The following is a 12,784-nucleotide window of genomic DNA, read 5'->3' as shown; positions in this document are numbered from 1 at the left end:
GAGGCGACTGCGCACGCTCGGTTCCTTGCCGCCGAGTCGGTCAAGGACGCTTCTGCGAACAGTCTCAGGTTCTCGGTGAGTAGATTCTGGCCGAGAAGCCGAGCTGCTGCTCTTATGCGCTTCTGGTCTTGAGGATGAGGATCCTTTTAAAAATTGAGGGTTCTTTTTCCTCTGTTTTTCATTTTTCCAGGAATCCTCCTCCCACTCTTCCAGTTCCCGGAAGGAAGGAAGCTTCCCACCATCATGGTCTAACTTCCTCCGCTGATGCCGGGTATGCGGAGGAGTTCGATCACGAGGTGGTGGCATATTTTGTGCCCTCATCGCCTCCATGAGTACTGCCAGCGCTCTTGCCACCTCTTCCGAGCTGGGCCCCGTCAAAGGGGTCCTCGGCCGAGTGTGGGAATGAGGGCGCGCAGCCGATGGTTGGCTTTGGGACACTGAATGTGTCCTATGATCGGACTCACCCCTGCTAGACCGAGAGTGACCCGGCCTATAATGAGAGTCATGAATTACGGGAGATAGGGAATCCTCCTTGTATGATCCTCCCCCCGAGCCGGCACCCTTGGGAGAGTTCCGGTCCGGCGAGGGTGATGGTGTAGGGGTTTTAGGCTTTTCGCCCGCTCCTTGACGGAGGCTTTTGCTCTTGCGGTTCTTAGCCATTGCTGCTAAGATAATTGCAAGATGATCTTGGTTAGGAATTTGGCTTAAAGATTTTTGAAAGTCTTCCCCACAGACGGCGCCAAATTATTTCGGGTGAAAACAATGGGACCTTGCCGAAGGTCCGCTGAAATGGAGAAGGCTGGATTCGGTCCAAGTTATGTTGGGCCGAAGGTTTCCTGCACAGTAAACACACGTAAACTAGCCTCGGGGGTGTTGCCGAGGAAGGCCCCTCCGATGCTAAAGTCAGTACAATGTGTAAGAAGAGGACACTATGCAAGAGAGTTTGTTGCTTGAGGCTTTTATGGAATATCTCAGAATATATGAATGAACATATGAATCTATATATGAATAATCTATGAATGTATCAATATTGATGGCTTTTATACCTCATCATACATGGAGAGGTTGGGCCTTAGCCCAATTGGCTTGCTTTGTGGGCTGACCTTTGACTTTAGCACAATTGGAGAGTTGAACCTTGACCTTGGGCTTTTAATTGGATCATTTAGTGCTTAGGCCCAATTGGACTAAATTGGACCCAAACATATATTATAGTAATTTTTGTAATAAACAAAGCTTAGAATACTCAACTTTGTATGTCTTACATAATAAGAGATGGTTTCCTAACATTTAAAGTCAAAAAATTATATGGGAGTAGACGTTTTACTTTATCCGAATTGAAACCTCTCACAGGTCAACCCGATCCAATTAGTGTTCGAGGCTCCTTGTGAGTGAAAGTGGGGTTAGGGGAAAGGGCCGGCAAGGGAATCCTAGTCCCTAGATTACAGGACTAATCCCGTCACCTTATAATTGTGAGATAACAATTCTTACCACCTAACCAAGTATTATTTTGGTGAGGGTTTCCGAGTTTATTGGTTGATTAATTAAACACTCACATTAATTTCAAGGTGGTAATACATACATATACTTAGTATCTGCCATCTTTTGACGTTATTGCTACTCTACTACTCTACTAGTGTCATTACTGTCATGGACTCATAGTGGGTGCAGTGCATTATTTGACTCTTGTTTAATTAAAATAATATTTTATTGGACTTCCTAATTACCAATTTCCAATAACTAATACTTCGTATATTAGAATAACGGTAGATGCTACAATACAAGGTCCAACAATCTAAAATATTGATTTATCAATCATATTTGACCTCTAATCTTATCAAAAATATTTATATAATTAAGGAGTAAATGATATGTAGGACAGACGAATGATTTTGAAAATTCAATATATAGCTAAAATTAGAAATGTTGACTGTCTTACAAAATAAAAAGTACAGAGTAACTTTTATACATTTAGGGGTTATTTTCTTGCCTTTAGGCTTATACATCAACAAGCTAATTAATTATCATCAAAAGTAATAATACAGCAAAATTAAATCAACAAAATTAAGGATGATTTTCGTGGTGATGACCAATTTTAGCAGCAGCAACATAATAACGCTTAATAAGCGCCAAAGCATTACTAGTCAACTGACTTAGCTTAACAACTTTACGTTGAACTATTAACTTAACATTTCCATTCGTACCACTCCCATCAAAAGCATCCCTACATGTTCCGGCATATGTTAAGGCAGTGCTTGTCCATGTTTCGACGTCGCTCGCCTCCATCTCCGTCTCCGTCCAAGCCGGAGCCCCGCCCATCTTCTCGATTGACCGTGCAAGTTGGGCGGCGGAGGTCCCCACTGCCATGGTGCAGTCTGATAAGGCTGCCTTCTCCATCGGCTTAAGTGCACCGGTCTTAGATAGCCGGGCTGTGGTCTGAGCCGCGGACTTGGCCTCTATGAGGGCTATAACGAGGGCCTTGGTAGCGAGTCGTTTCGGGTTGTTTTGGATTTGTGATGCGTGTGGGAGAAGGGTGGAGTAGCAAAGCGTAGGGTATGTGGTGGTGGAGCAGCACTTTTTGATGAAGTTTGTACTACTCGTGCTCGTGCTCGGTTTAGTGGATGCTGATGAAGGGTTAAAGGATAGAAATATGAGGAAGAGGAAAATGAGTGGACTAGTAAGTTTTTGTGGAACTGAAGACCTCATGTTTGATAGCTTAAGTGCTTAACTAATAGAAGAAGATAGGACTTATTGAGTTGAATTGCTAAGTTTGTGCTTTCTATAACAAGAGTGAGTGGATTGTTTAAGGGAGGGGTTTGTTTCCCTATTTATAGTCCATTTGCACGTTGCATTTCACATAAACAAGTGATAGTCTGCTAGCTGGCTTAGTTGCCATTCCTAAAATATTTAGGGCATATCCAATGGGTAGGTACAACGATTTGTAGTAATTTGACTCAGCTCATAATATACACTTCAGCTTATATTATTATTTAGATACTTCATTTATTTTCTTTTTCTATGTATAAATCACTAACTATCATAAAATATAAAAGTAGGGATAACAAAAATATCCAAACGTTACTATGGTGAACAAGCTACAATGAAAGAGTAGCATGTTAATCAATATAATCAATATATAGTCTGAAATCCAAATTTTCTCAAAAAGCGTGGATATTAGCCTTCAATTTAAGAATTTTTTGACATTTTTTTATTCGGAAATAAAAATTGCCGAAATGTTTACCGTGGTCCCTAATACCCTCCAGGAGTCCAATTGGCTGGGTGGAACCATCCAATTTGCCTTTAAACGACCAATTTACCGGTTCATAACTTGCACCGATTTCATTAACAACTCAAGCTTACCATTAACATTTATGACAACATATAATGATCATATATGGATCCAAACGACATTATATGATCCCGAGATGTATCCCCTAAAATCTCAATGCTTTTCGACACCGGGCACCGAAACATTCGAAATTTCTCAAAAAGCATGAACAATTCAATTTTGGAATTTTTTGACTTTTTTTCGCCCATATATAAAAATTGCCGAAGTTTTTACCATGATCCCAAATAAACGTTGGGAGACCAATTGGGTGGGTGGAACCATCCGATTTGTATTTAAAAGGCCAATTTACCGGTTTACAATTTGCACCAATTTAATTAACTCAAGCCTACTACGAACATTTATGACAAAATATAATGATCATATATGGTTCCAAACGACATTATATGACCCCGAGATATATCTCCTAAAATCTCAAAACTTTTCGACACCGGGCCTCGAAACAACCCAAATTTCTCAAAAAGCATTGAATTCAATTTTGGAATTTTTATTACTTTTTTTCGCCCAGAAATAAAAATTGCCGAAATATTTACCATGGTCTCTAATACCCGCCAAGAGTCCAATTGGGTAGGTGGAACCATCCAATTTGCCTTTAAACGACCAATTTACCGGTTTACAAATTGCACAATTTCATTAACTCAAACCTACAACGAACATTTATAACAACAAATAATGATCATATATGGTTCCAAACGACATTATATGACCCCGAAATATATCTCCTAAAACTTCAAGACATTTCGACACCGGGCCCCGAAACCTCCCAAATTTCTCAAAAAGTGTGGATATTAGCCTTCAATTTAGGATTTTTTTGACTTTTTTTTGCCCGGAAATAAAAATTGATGAAATGTTTACCATGGTCCCTAATATCCTGTAGGAGTCCAATTGGTTGGGTGGAACCATCTAATTTGCCTTTAAACGGCCAATTTATCGATTTACAACTTGAACAGATTTCATTAATTCAAGCCTAACACGAACATTTATGACAACATATAATGATCATATATGGTTCCAAACGGAATTTTATGACTCCGAGATGTATCCCCTAAAATCTCAAGCCTTTTCAACACTGAGCCCCAAAACCTCTAAAATTTGTCAAAAAGTGTAGATATCAGCCTTCAATTTTGGAATTTTTTTAACTTTTTTTTCCGCCCGGAAATAATTTCCGAAATTTTTACCATGGTCCCTAGCTAATACCCTCTGGTATCCAGTTGGGTGAGAGAAACCACCAATTTGTCTCTAAAAGGCCAATTTATCGGTTTACAACTTGCACCGATTTCATTAACTCAAGCCTACCACGAACATTTATGACAACAAATAATGATCATAAACGGTTCCAATCGACATTATATGACCCCGAGATATATTTCCTAAAATATAGAATATTTTCGACACTGGGTCCCAAACCTCCAAAGTTTCTCAAAAAGCGTGGATAATTAGTCTTCAACTTTGGAATTTTTGGACTTTTTTTTTCGCCCGTAAATAAAAATTGCCGAAATATTTACCATGGTCCCTAATACAATCCAAGAGTCCAATTAGGTGGGAATAATCATCCAATTTTCCTTTACAATGGCGAATTTACCGGTTTACAACTTGCACCGATTTCATTAACTCAAGCCTACCATGAACATTTTTGACAACGTATAATAATCATTTATGGTTTAAAACAGTATTATATGACCCCAAGATGTATCCCCTAAAATCTCAAAACTTTTCGAAATCGGGCCCTGAAACATCAAAAATTTCTCAAAAAGCGTGGATATATTAGCCTTCAATTTTGGAATTTTTTGACTTTTTTCGCCCGAAAATAAAAATTGCCGAAATTTTTACCACAGTTCCTAATACCTTCCGGTAGTTCAATTAGGTGGGTGGAACCATCCAATTTGCATTTAAACGGCCAATTTACCGGTTTACAACTTGTCATTACTTCATTAACTCAAGCCTACCACGAACATTTATGACAACATATAATGGTCATTTATGGTTTCAAACGTCATTATATGACACCGAGATGTATCTAATTAAATCTCGTTTTATTTTTAACTTCTGGCCCCGAAACCTTTGAAATTTCTCAAAAAGCATGGATATTACGTACCCTTCAATTTAGGAATTTTTTGACTTTTTTTCGCCTAAAAATAAAATTTGCCAAAATGTTTATCATGGTCCCTAATACCCTCTGGGGTCCAATTGGATAAGTGGAACCATTCACTTTAAACGACCAATTTACCGGTTTACAGCGTGCACCGATTTCATTAACTCAAGTTTACAACGAACATTTATGACAATAAATAATGATCACATATGGACATATGGTTCCAAACGATATTATATGACCCCGAGATGTATTCCCTAAAATTTCAAGACTTTTTTACACCGGACCCTGAAGACTCCAAAATTTCTCAAAAATCATGGATATTAGCCTTCCATTTTGGAATTTTTAGACTTTTTTCGCCCGAAAATAAAAATTGACGAAATGTTTACCAAGATCCCTAATACCCTCCGAGAGTACAATTGGGTGGGTGGAACCATCCAATTTGCCTTTAAACGGCCAATTTACCGGTTTACAACTTGCACCCATTTCATTTACTCAAGCCTGCCACGTACATTTATGACAATATATAATTATCATATATAGTTCCAAACATCATTATATGACCCCGAGATGTAATCCTAAAATTTCAAGGTTTTTCAAAAGCGGGCGTCAAAATCTCCAAAATTTCTCAACAAGCATGGATCTTAGATTTTAATTTTGGAATTTTTATTTTCTAACACGGAAATAAATAAAAATTGCCGAAATGTTTACCATGGTCTCTAAGATCCATTCAACAAGCATGAATCTTAGATTTTAATTTTGGAATTTTTATTTTCTAACCCGGAAATAAAAATTGCCGAAATGTTTACCATGGTCTCTAATACCCTTCAGGAGGCCAATTGAACAGGCTGAACCATACAATTTGCCTTTAAACGACCAATTTACCGGTTTACAACTTGCACCGATTTCATTAATTCAAGCCTACCACGAACATTTGTGACAACATATAATGATCATATACGGTTCCAAACGACATTATATGACCCCAAGATGTATCCCCTAATTCTTAAGGCTAGCCTTTTGACACCGAGCCTTGAAACCTCCAAAATTACTCAAAAAGCGTGGATATTAAACTTCTATTTTGGAATTTTATGACTTATTTTCGCCTGAAAATAAAAATATTTCGAAATTTTTACCATGGTCCTTAATATCTTCCGGGCGTCGAATTGGGTGGGAGGAACTATCCAATTTGCCTTTAAACGACCAATTTACCGTTTACAACTTGCATTGATTTCATTAGCTCAAGCCTACTAAGAACATTTATGACAACATATAATGATCATATATGGTTCCAAATGGCATTATATGACCTCGAGATGTTTTTTTCTTAGAATTTCAATACTTTTCGACACCGGGCCTCGAAACCTCCAAAATTTTGCAAAATACGTGGATATTAGAACTTAATTTTGGAATTTTTTGACTTTTATTCGCCTGGAAATAAAAATTTCCATAATGTTTACAATGGTCCCTGATACTCTTCGGGAGACACTTTGCTGGGTGGAACCATCCAATTTGCCTTTAAACGGCCGATTTACCGGTTTACAACTTGCACCGATTTCATTAACTCAAGCCTACCACTTACATTTATGACACACAAATAATGATCATATATGGTTCCAAATGACATTATATAACACCGAAATATATTCCCTAAAATTTCAAGACTTTTCAACATCGGGCCCCGATACCTTCAAAATTTCTCAAAAAGTGTGGATATGAATTCAATTTTGAAATTTTTTAACTTTTTTTTTTCCCAGGAATAAAAATTGCCGACATGTTTACCATGATCAGTAATATGCTCCGGAAGTCCAATTGGGTGGGTGGAACCATCCAATTTGCCTTTAAACGGTCAATTTACCAATTTACAACTTGCACCGATTTCACTAAATCAAGCCTACCACGAACTAGGGCTGTTCAATTTCGGATATCCGATCCGATCCGAAAATTCGGATATCCGAAATTTTCGGATCGGAGAAATTGCAATCCGAATTCGATCCGAAATTTTCAGATCGGATATCCGGATTTTCGGATCGAATAGTCGGATATTCGAATCGGATAGTCGGGTTTTCGGATCGGGTAGTTAAAATTTTCGGGTAAAATACGATCCGTATCCGATCCGAAAATTCGAAATGTTTTTCGGATATCCGATCCGAAATATCCGAAACCTTAAAAACCGGATCGGATATCCGAAATTTCGGATCGGATCATCGGATTTTCGAATCGGCTATTTCGGACTGGATATTTTTAAACACCCCTAACACGAAAATTTATGATAACATATAATAATCATATATGGTTCAAGACGACATTATATGACCCCGAGATATATTCCCTAAAATCTCAAGATTTATCGACACTGTACCCAACCTCAAAAAAATTTCAAAAAGCGTGGATATAAGCCTTTAATTTTGGAATTTTTTTGACTTTTTTTTTCCCGAAAAAGAAAATTGCCGAAATTTTTACCATGATCCCTAATATCCTCCGGGTCAAATTGGGTGGGTGTATCCATCCAATTTACATTTAAACGACTACTTTACCAGTTTACAACATGCACCGATTTCATTAAATCAAGCTTACCACAAACATTTATAACAACATATAATGATCATAAATGGTTCCAAACGGCATTATATGACCCCGAGATTTATCCCCTAAAATTTCAAGGGCTTTTCGACACCGGGCCTCGAAACCTCTAAAATTCCTCGAAACCTCTAAATTTTTTCAAAAAGCGTGGATATAAGCCTTCAATTTTAGAATTTTTTGACTTTTTATCTCCCGGAAAAAAAATTGCCGAAATTTTGACCATGGTCTCTAGTACCCTTTGGGAGTCCAATTGAGTGGGTGTATCCATCCAATTTACCGTTAAACGGTCAATTTACCAGTTTACAACTTGCTCCGATTTCATTAAATTAAGCCTACCACGAACATTTATGACAACATATAATGATCATAAATGGTTCCAAACGGCATTATATGACCTCGAGATGTATCCCCTAAAATTTCAAGGCTTTTTGACACTAGGTCTCGAAACCTCTAAAATTTCTCAAAAAGTGTGGATATATAAGCCTTCAATTTTGGAACTTTTTGACTTTTTTTGTCCGGAAATAAAAATGTCCGAAATTTTTACCATGATCCCTAATACCCTCCGGGAGTCCAATTCGGTTGGTGGAACCATCCAATTTTCCTTTAAACGACCAATTTAATTTCCGGTTTACAACTTGCACGGATTTCATTAACTCAAGCCTACTACGAACATTTATGACAACATATAATGATCATATATGGTTCCAAAACGGAATTATATGACCCCGAGATGTATCCCCTTAAATATTAATACTTTTCTACATTGGGCCCTGAAACCTCCAAAATTTCTCAAAAAGCGTGGATATTAGCCTTTAATTTTGAAAATTTTTAATTTTTTTTGCCCGAAAATAAAAATTGCAAAAATGTTTACTATGGTCCCTAATCTTCTCCGGGAGTCCAATTGGGTGGGTGGAACCATCCAATTTGTCTTTAAATGACCAATTTACCGGTTTACAACTTGCACCGATTTCATTAATTCAAGCCTACCACGAACATCTATGACAATAAATAATGATCATATATTATGGTTCCAAACGACATTATATGACCTCGATATGTATCCCATAGAATTTCAAGACTTTTCGACACTGAGCCCTGAAACCTTCAAAATTTCTCAAAAAGCGTGGATATTAGCCTTTAATTTTGGAATTTTTTGACTTTTTTCGCTTGGAAATAAAAATTGCCAAAATGTTTACCATGGTCCCTTATACCCTTCGGTAGTCCAATTGGGTGTGTAAAACCATTCAATTTGATTTTAAACAACCAATTTATCGGTTTACAACTTGCACTAATTTACCGGTTTACAACTTGCACTAATTCAATTAAATTACACCGAACCCGACTTGAACCAAAATTGACCCAAACCCGTCTTAACCTGTCAAAACCCGAATTTAACCCAACTTTTTACTAAGCTGACCTGAATTCAGCCGGACTCGAATTTAACCCAACCTTTTACAAACTCGACCCGAAATCAACCTGACTTGTTATTGATCTGATCCAAATTCAACCCGGCTTATTATAGACCCGACCTGAATTTTATCATACCTATTACTTACCCAACCCAAAAATTCAACTCGATTTGTTACTAACCCGAATCAAAATTAACACGACTTGTTATTGACCCGACTTCAAATCACCTTAAATGCAATTTAGACCACTTTATTATTGTTGATCAAAGCATTTTGTCTTTGGAGACCAAGTCGGTCCAGACCAACAAAAGAAAGGAGAATCATCCTCAAATTTAAGAGTTAAATATAGTATATATTTGTTGTATGGTCAAATGAGATAATTATCTTCCTAAATTATAGACTATAGTTCCCTAGTATATTGCCATATATATATTATAGTCAAATGATATAATTAGCTTGATAAAAATGATAATTATAGTTAGTTGAACCCGATTATGACCTGACTTGAAAATGACCTGACCTGATTGTAACCTGCAAATTATTGATTTGAACATAACCCGATTTGAATATGAGAATAACTCGACTTAGAAATGACCCAACCTGATTATAACCCACAAATTATTGACTTGAACCGAACCCGACTTGAACCCAAGAATGACCAGACTTGAAAATGACCCGACTTGATTATAATCTGCAAATTATTGACTTGAACCGAACCCGTCTCGAAACCGAGAATTATCCTAACCCGTTTTAACCCGAATTAAACCCGACCTATTGTTCACCCGACTCGAATGTAACCCGACCTGTTATTAACCTGACCTAAACCCGACCCAAAACCCAATAAGAAGTATGACCCGACGTGTCCCGACTCAAGCATGACCCAACCCAAACCCGACCCGCATAGATTATGGAATTAATCTGAATTAACTCGACCCGAGCTGACCCGACCCACTCTTACCCGACCCATTTACCCGAATTAAGAGCTCTAATATATGCTATATATCATCCTTCTATAAATTGCGGCAAATATAATACTTGCAGTAGAGTACAACTAGTGATATAGGATAAAACCTATACGATTATATATTATTTATTTATTTTTGAAATTTGGCATTGCATTCATATTTGCATAGGTGGTAAATAGATACTACATGATCTTAAGATTCGTTTGTTGGGTTGTTGTGTTGGAAGAATGGGTAAAATCTCATAATTTATGGTTGCTGGGCCAATTTTATAGTACAATGAAAATATTTTGCATGGATTTTAACTTCTTCTTTATTTGATTTTGGAAGATCAATTACGTCAATAATGTATAGGTTGGGTTAGTAATTAATTACCAAGTTGTTGATCATTTTTATTCCGTTGTTTTTTTAATCAGACCAATCATACATATCATTATTCATGTGATTAATCACAGGTTGGTAATGTAATTTTCAGATATCAAATATGTAACTAATTAATTTAGATATCGCTTTAGCACTACTTGAGTATATTTTATTACTCTGTGATTTGCAAAATATTGTAAAATGATACTCATGAGATTTTATTGTTAGAGGTTAGCTAGGTTTTTGCCCGTAAAATAAGAAAGAGTGCATGTACAACCGTACAACCTCTAGGACTTAGGGAGTACGTTAGGGCAGTATATAATAAGTCAAATGTGAAAATATTAAGTTAACTAATGACTTATAGCAAATATTTAACTTGGTTAAAATCTATTCAAATACTACTAATAAGTAATATTGCTAAAATAATGCTAGTATTGCGTTTAGTTGAAAAATAGAGTATTGTTTATTTGTATAATTGTAAAAAGTTTCACCTTATTTGATACCGATGATATAGTATAGTAGTACAGTGGAACCCTTATATTATACTCATAGTACACTAATAGGTAACTTATGGTTCATGGGTGAGCAGAACCATCGATAATTGATTTGTAAACATAATTATGCACAGGTTAGGATGCCAAAACATAGGATTATTAATCTAGAACCTTCTTCCTTCCTCAAAGACCTAGTGCCCGCAATTGCTAGCTAACTTTGAATCTTAATTGCTTTAACTCCTTAACTACAGCTGTTACGGAGTAACTTATAAGCATCTTTTTGTCCTAAACTCCTTACACGTAAATTTACTAATCACTAACTACGAATATTGTTTATGGATTTTTCTTAACAGGTTCATTCAAAGTTTTCTTACAAACTATATACGTGTGTAATTATTACCTAATAAATTGCTAGTTATTTCATTGATAAAGAATGTTATCAAATTAATTTCACACTACAGAAACCCGAGTAGGCTATTGGTCAAAGATTTTGTTTCTACTGCAAATAGTCAAATAGCCTAGTATTTCAGGACCAAGACATATCACTAATTCATGATATTAGTAACTCTTTCTTATTCTACTCCCTATTTATTAATTATATGCGCACAGCTAGCTATACATCACCAATGCAGTGAGAAATTAATATAAATTTACAAATTACAATTATATATAAAAGCTTCTTCTTACAAAATTGTACTTAGGAATCCAACTAAAAGAACACTAAATGTCAACGACTTAAACTCGTTGTTTAAACATAGATGAGTAAACGATGTGTGTTATGCAGTAATTTGACACGAAAGAAGCCCTTGCCAAATCATCACTACATGGTTCATTGTTTGACTTTTGAAAATTAAAAAAGACAAATAATTTAGAAGAATCTAGACTAGCTAATAATTTAAGCATATGCATTTGTGGTATGACTTCGAAGTGAACAAAAATACAGACAGAAGTGTAAGAAGAAGGGTTTAGTAATACACAGTTTTGTCGTTTTAACAAGTGAAGTGATCGAGTCAAGCAGACATAAAGAAAGTTCCTAGTTTCAAAGTTTTCGTGCATCCATTTAATGTACAGCTACAATTACCAATATTAATTATTACTCTAATAAAAAAAAAATTATATTCTTAATATATACCTTAGATATCAAATTGTAGTACTATGTCGGAGGTTGTTCTAATCTGTTTGCTAAAAAAAATCTTGAATTCTTTATATTCATGCTTATCTACAGCACATAATGTAACCCAATTTTTAAGGCAGTGCCTATTAATTTCTATTAACTTCGATCTGCATATTATTGCAACGATTGTTAGGGTAACCCATCTTGATAATTTCTTACTCCACTTGCAATATAAATTCGGGTGAGTTGACTAACTTTTTATTTTTCGTACATGTTATATTTAACTTTTTACACTTGATTAAGGGTAGGGGCGAGAATCGATCTCAGAATTTTCTAAAATCGGGAAGAAGCTCTAACCACTTGAGTTATCCCTTACTTTTGATTGAATTATACAAGTAATTGTGCATTTAACAGTTATTTCTAA

At 36.2% G+C, this 12,784-nt stretch overlaps 1 protein-coding gene across 1 annotated transcript; it reads right to left on the bottom strand.

Moving 5' to 3' along the window:
* Window positions 1-1,865: 1,865 nt before the first annotated feature.
* On the bottom strand, window positions 1,866-2,792 carry LOC110704591 (pectinesterase inhibitor 9-like). The gene has a single exon (XM_021882401.1). The coding sequence runs from the start codon at window positions 2,701-2,703 to the stop codon at window positions 2,062-2,064; it is 642 nt and encodes a 213-aa protein (XP_021738093.1). The 5' UTR covers window positions 2,704-2,792; the 3' UTR covers window positions 1,866-2,061.
* Between the last annotated feature and the right edge of the window lie 9,992 nt (window positions 2,793-12,784).

This window comes from Chenopodium quinoa, unplaced genomic scaffold (assembly GCF_001683475.1).
Source record: "Chenopodium quinoa cultivar QQ74 unplaced genomic scaffold, ASM168347v1, whole genome shotgun sequence".
In the NCBI taxonomy this organism is placed as follows: domain Eukaryota; kingdom Viridiplantae; phylum Streptophyta; class Magnoliopsida; order Caryophyllales; family Amaranthaceae; genus Chenopodium; species Chenopodium quinoa.
This window is presented reverse-complemented; position numbering and strand designations above follow the sequence as displayed.

Excerpts from the sequence above, each read along its gene's own strand:
- LOC110704591 (XM_021882401.1), bottom strand. The coding sequence starts at position 2,703 with ATGAGGTCTTCAGTTCCACAAAAACTTACTAGTCCACTCATTTTCCTC.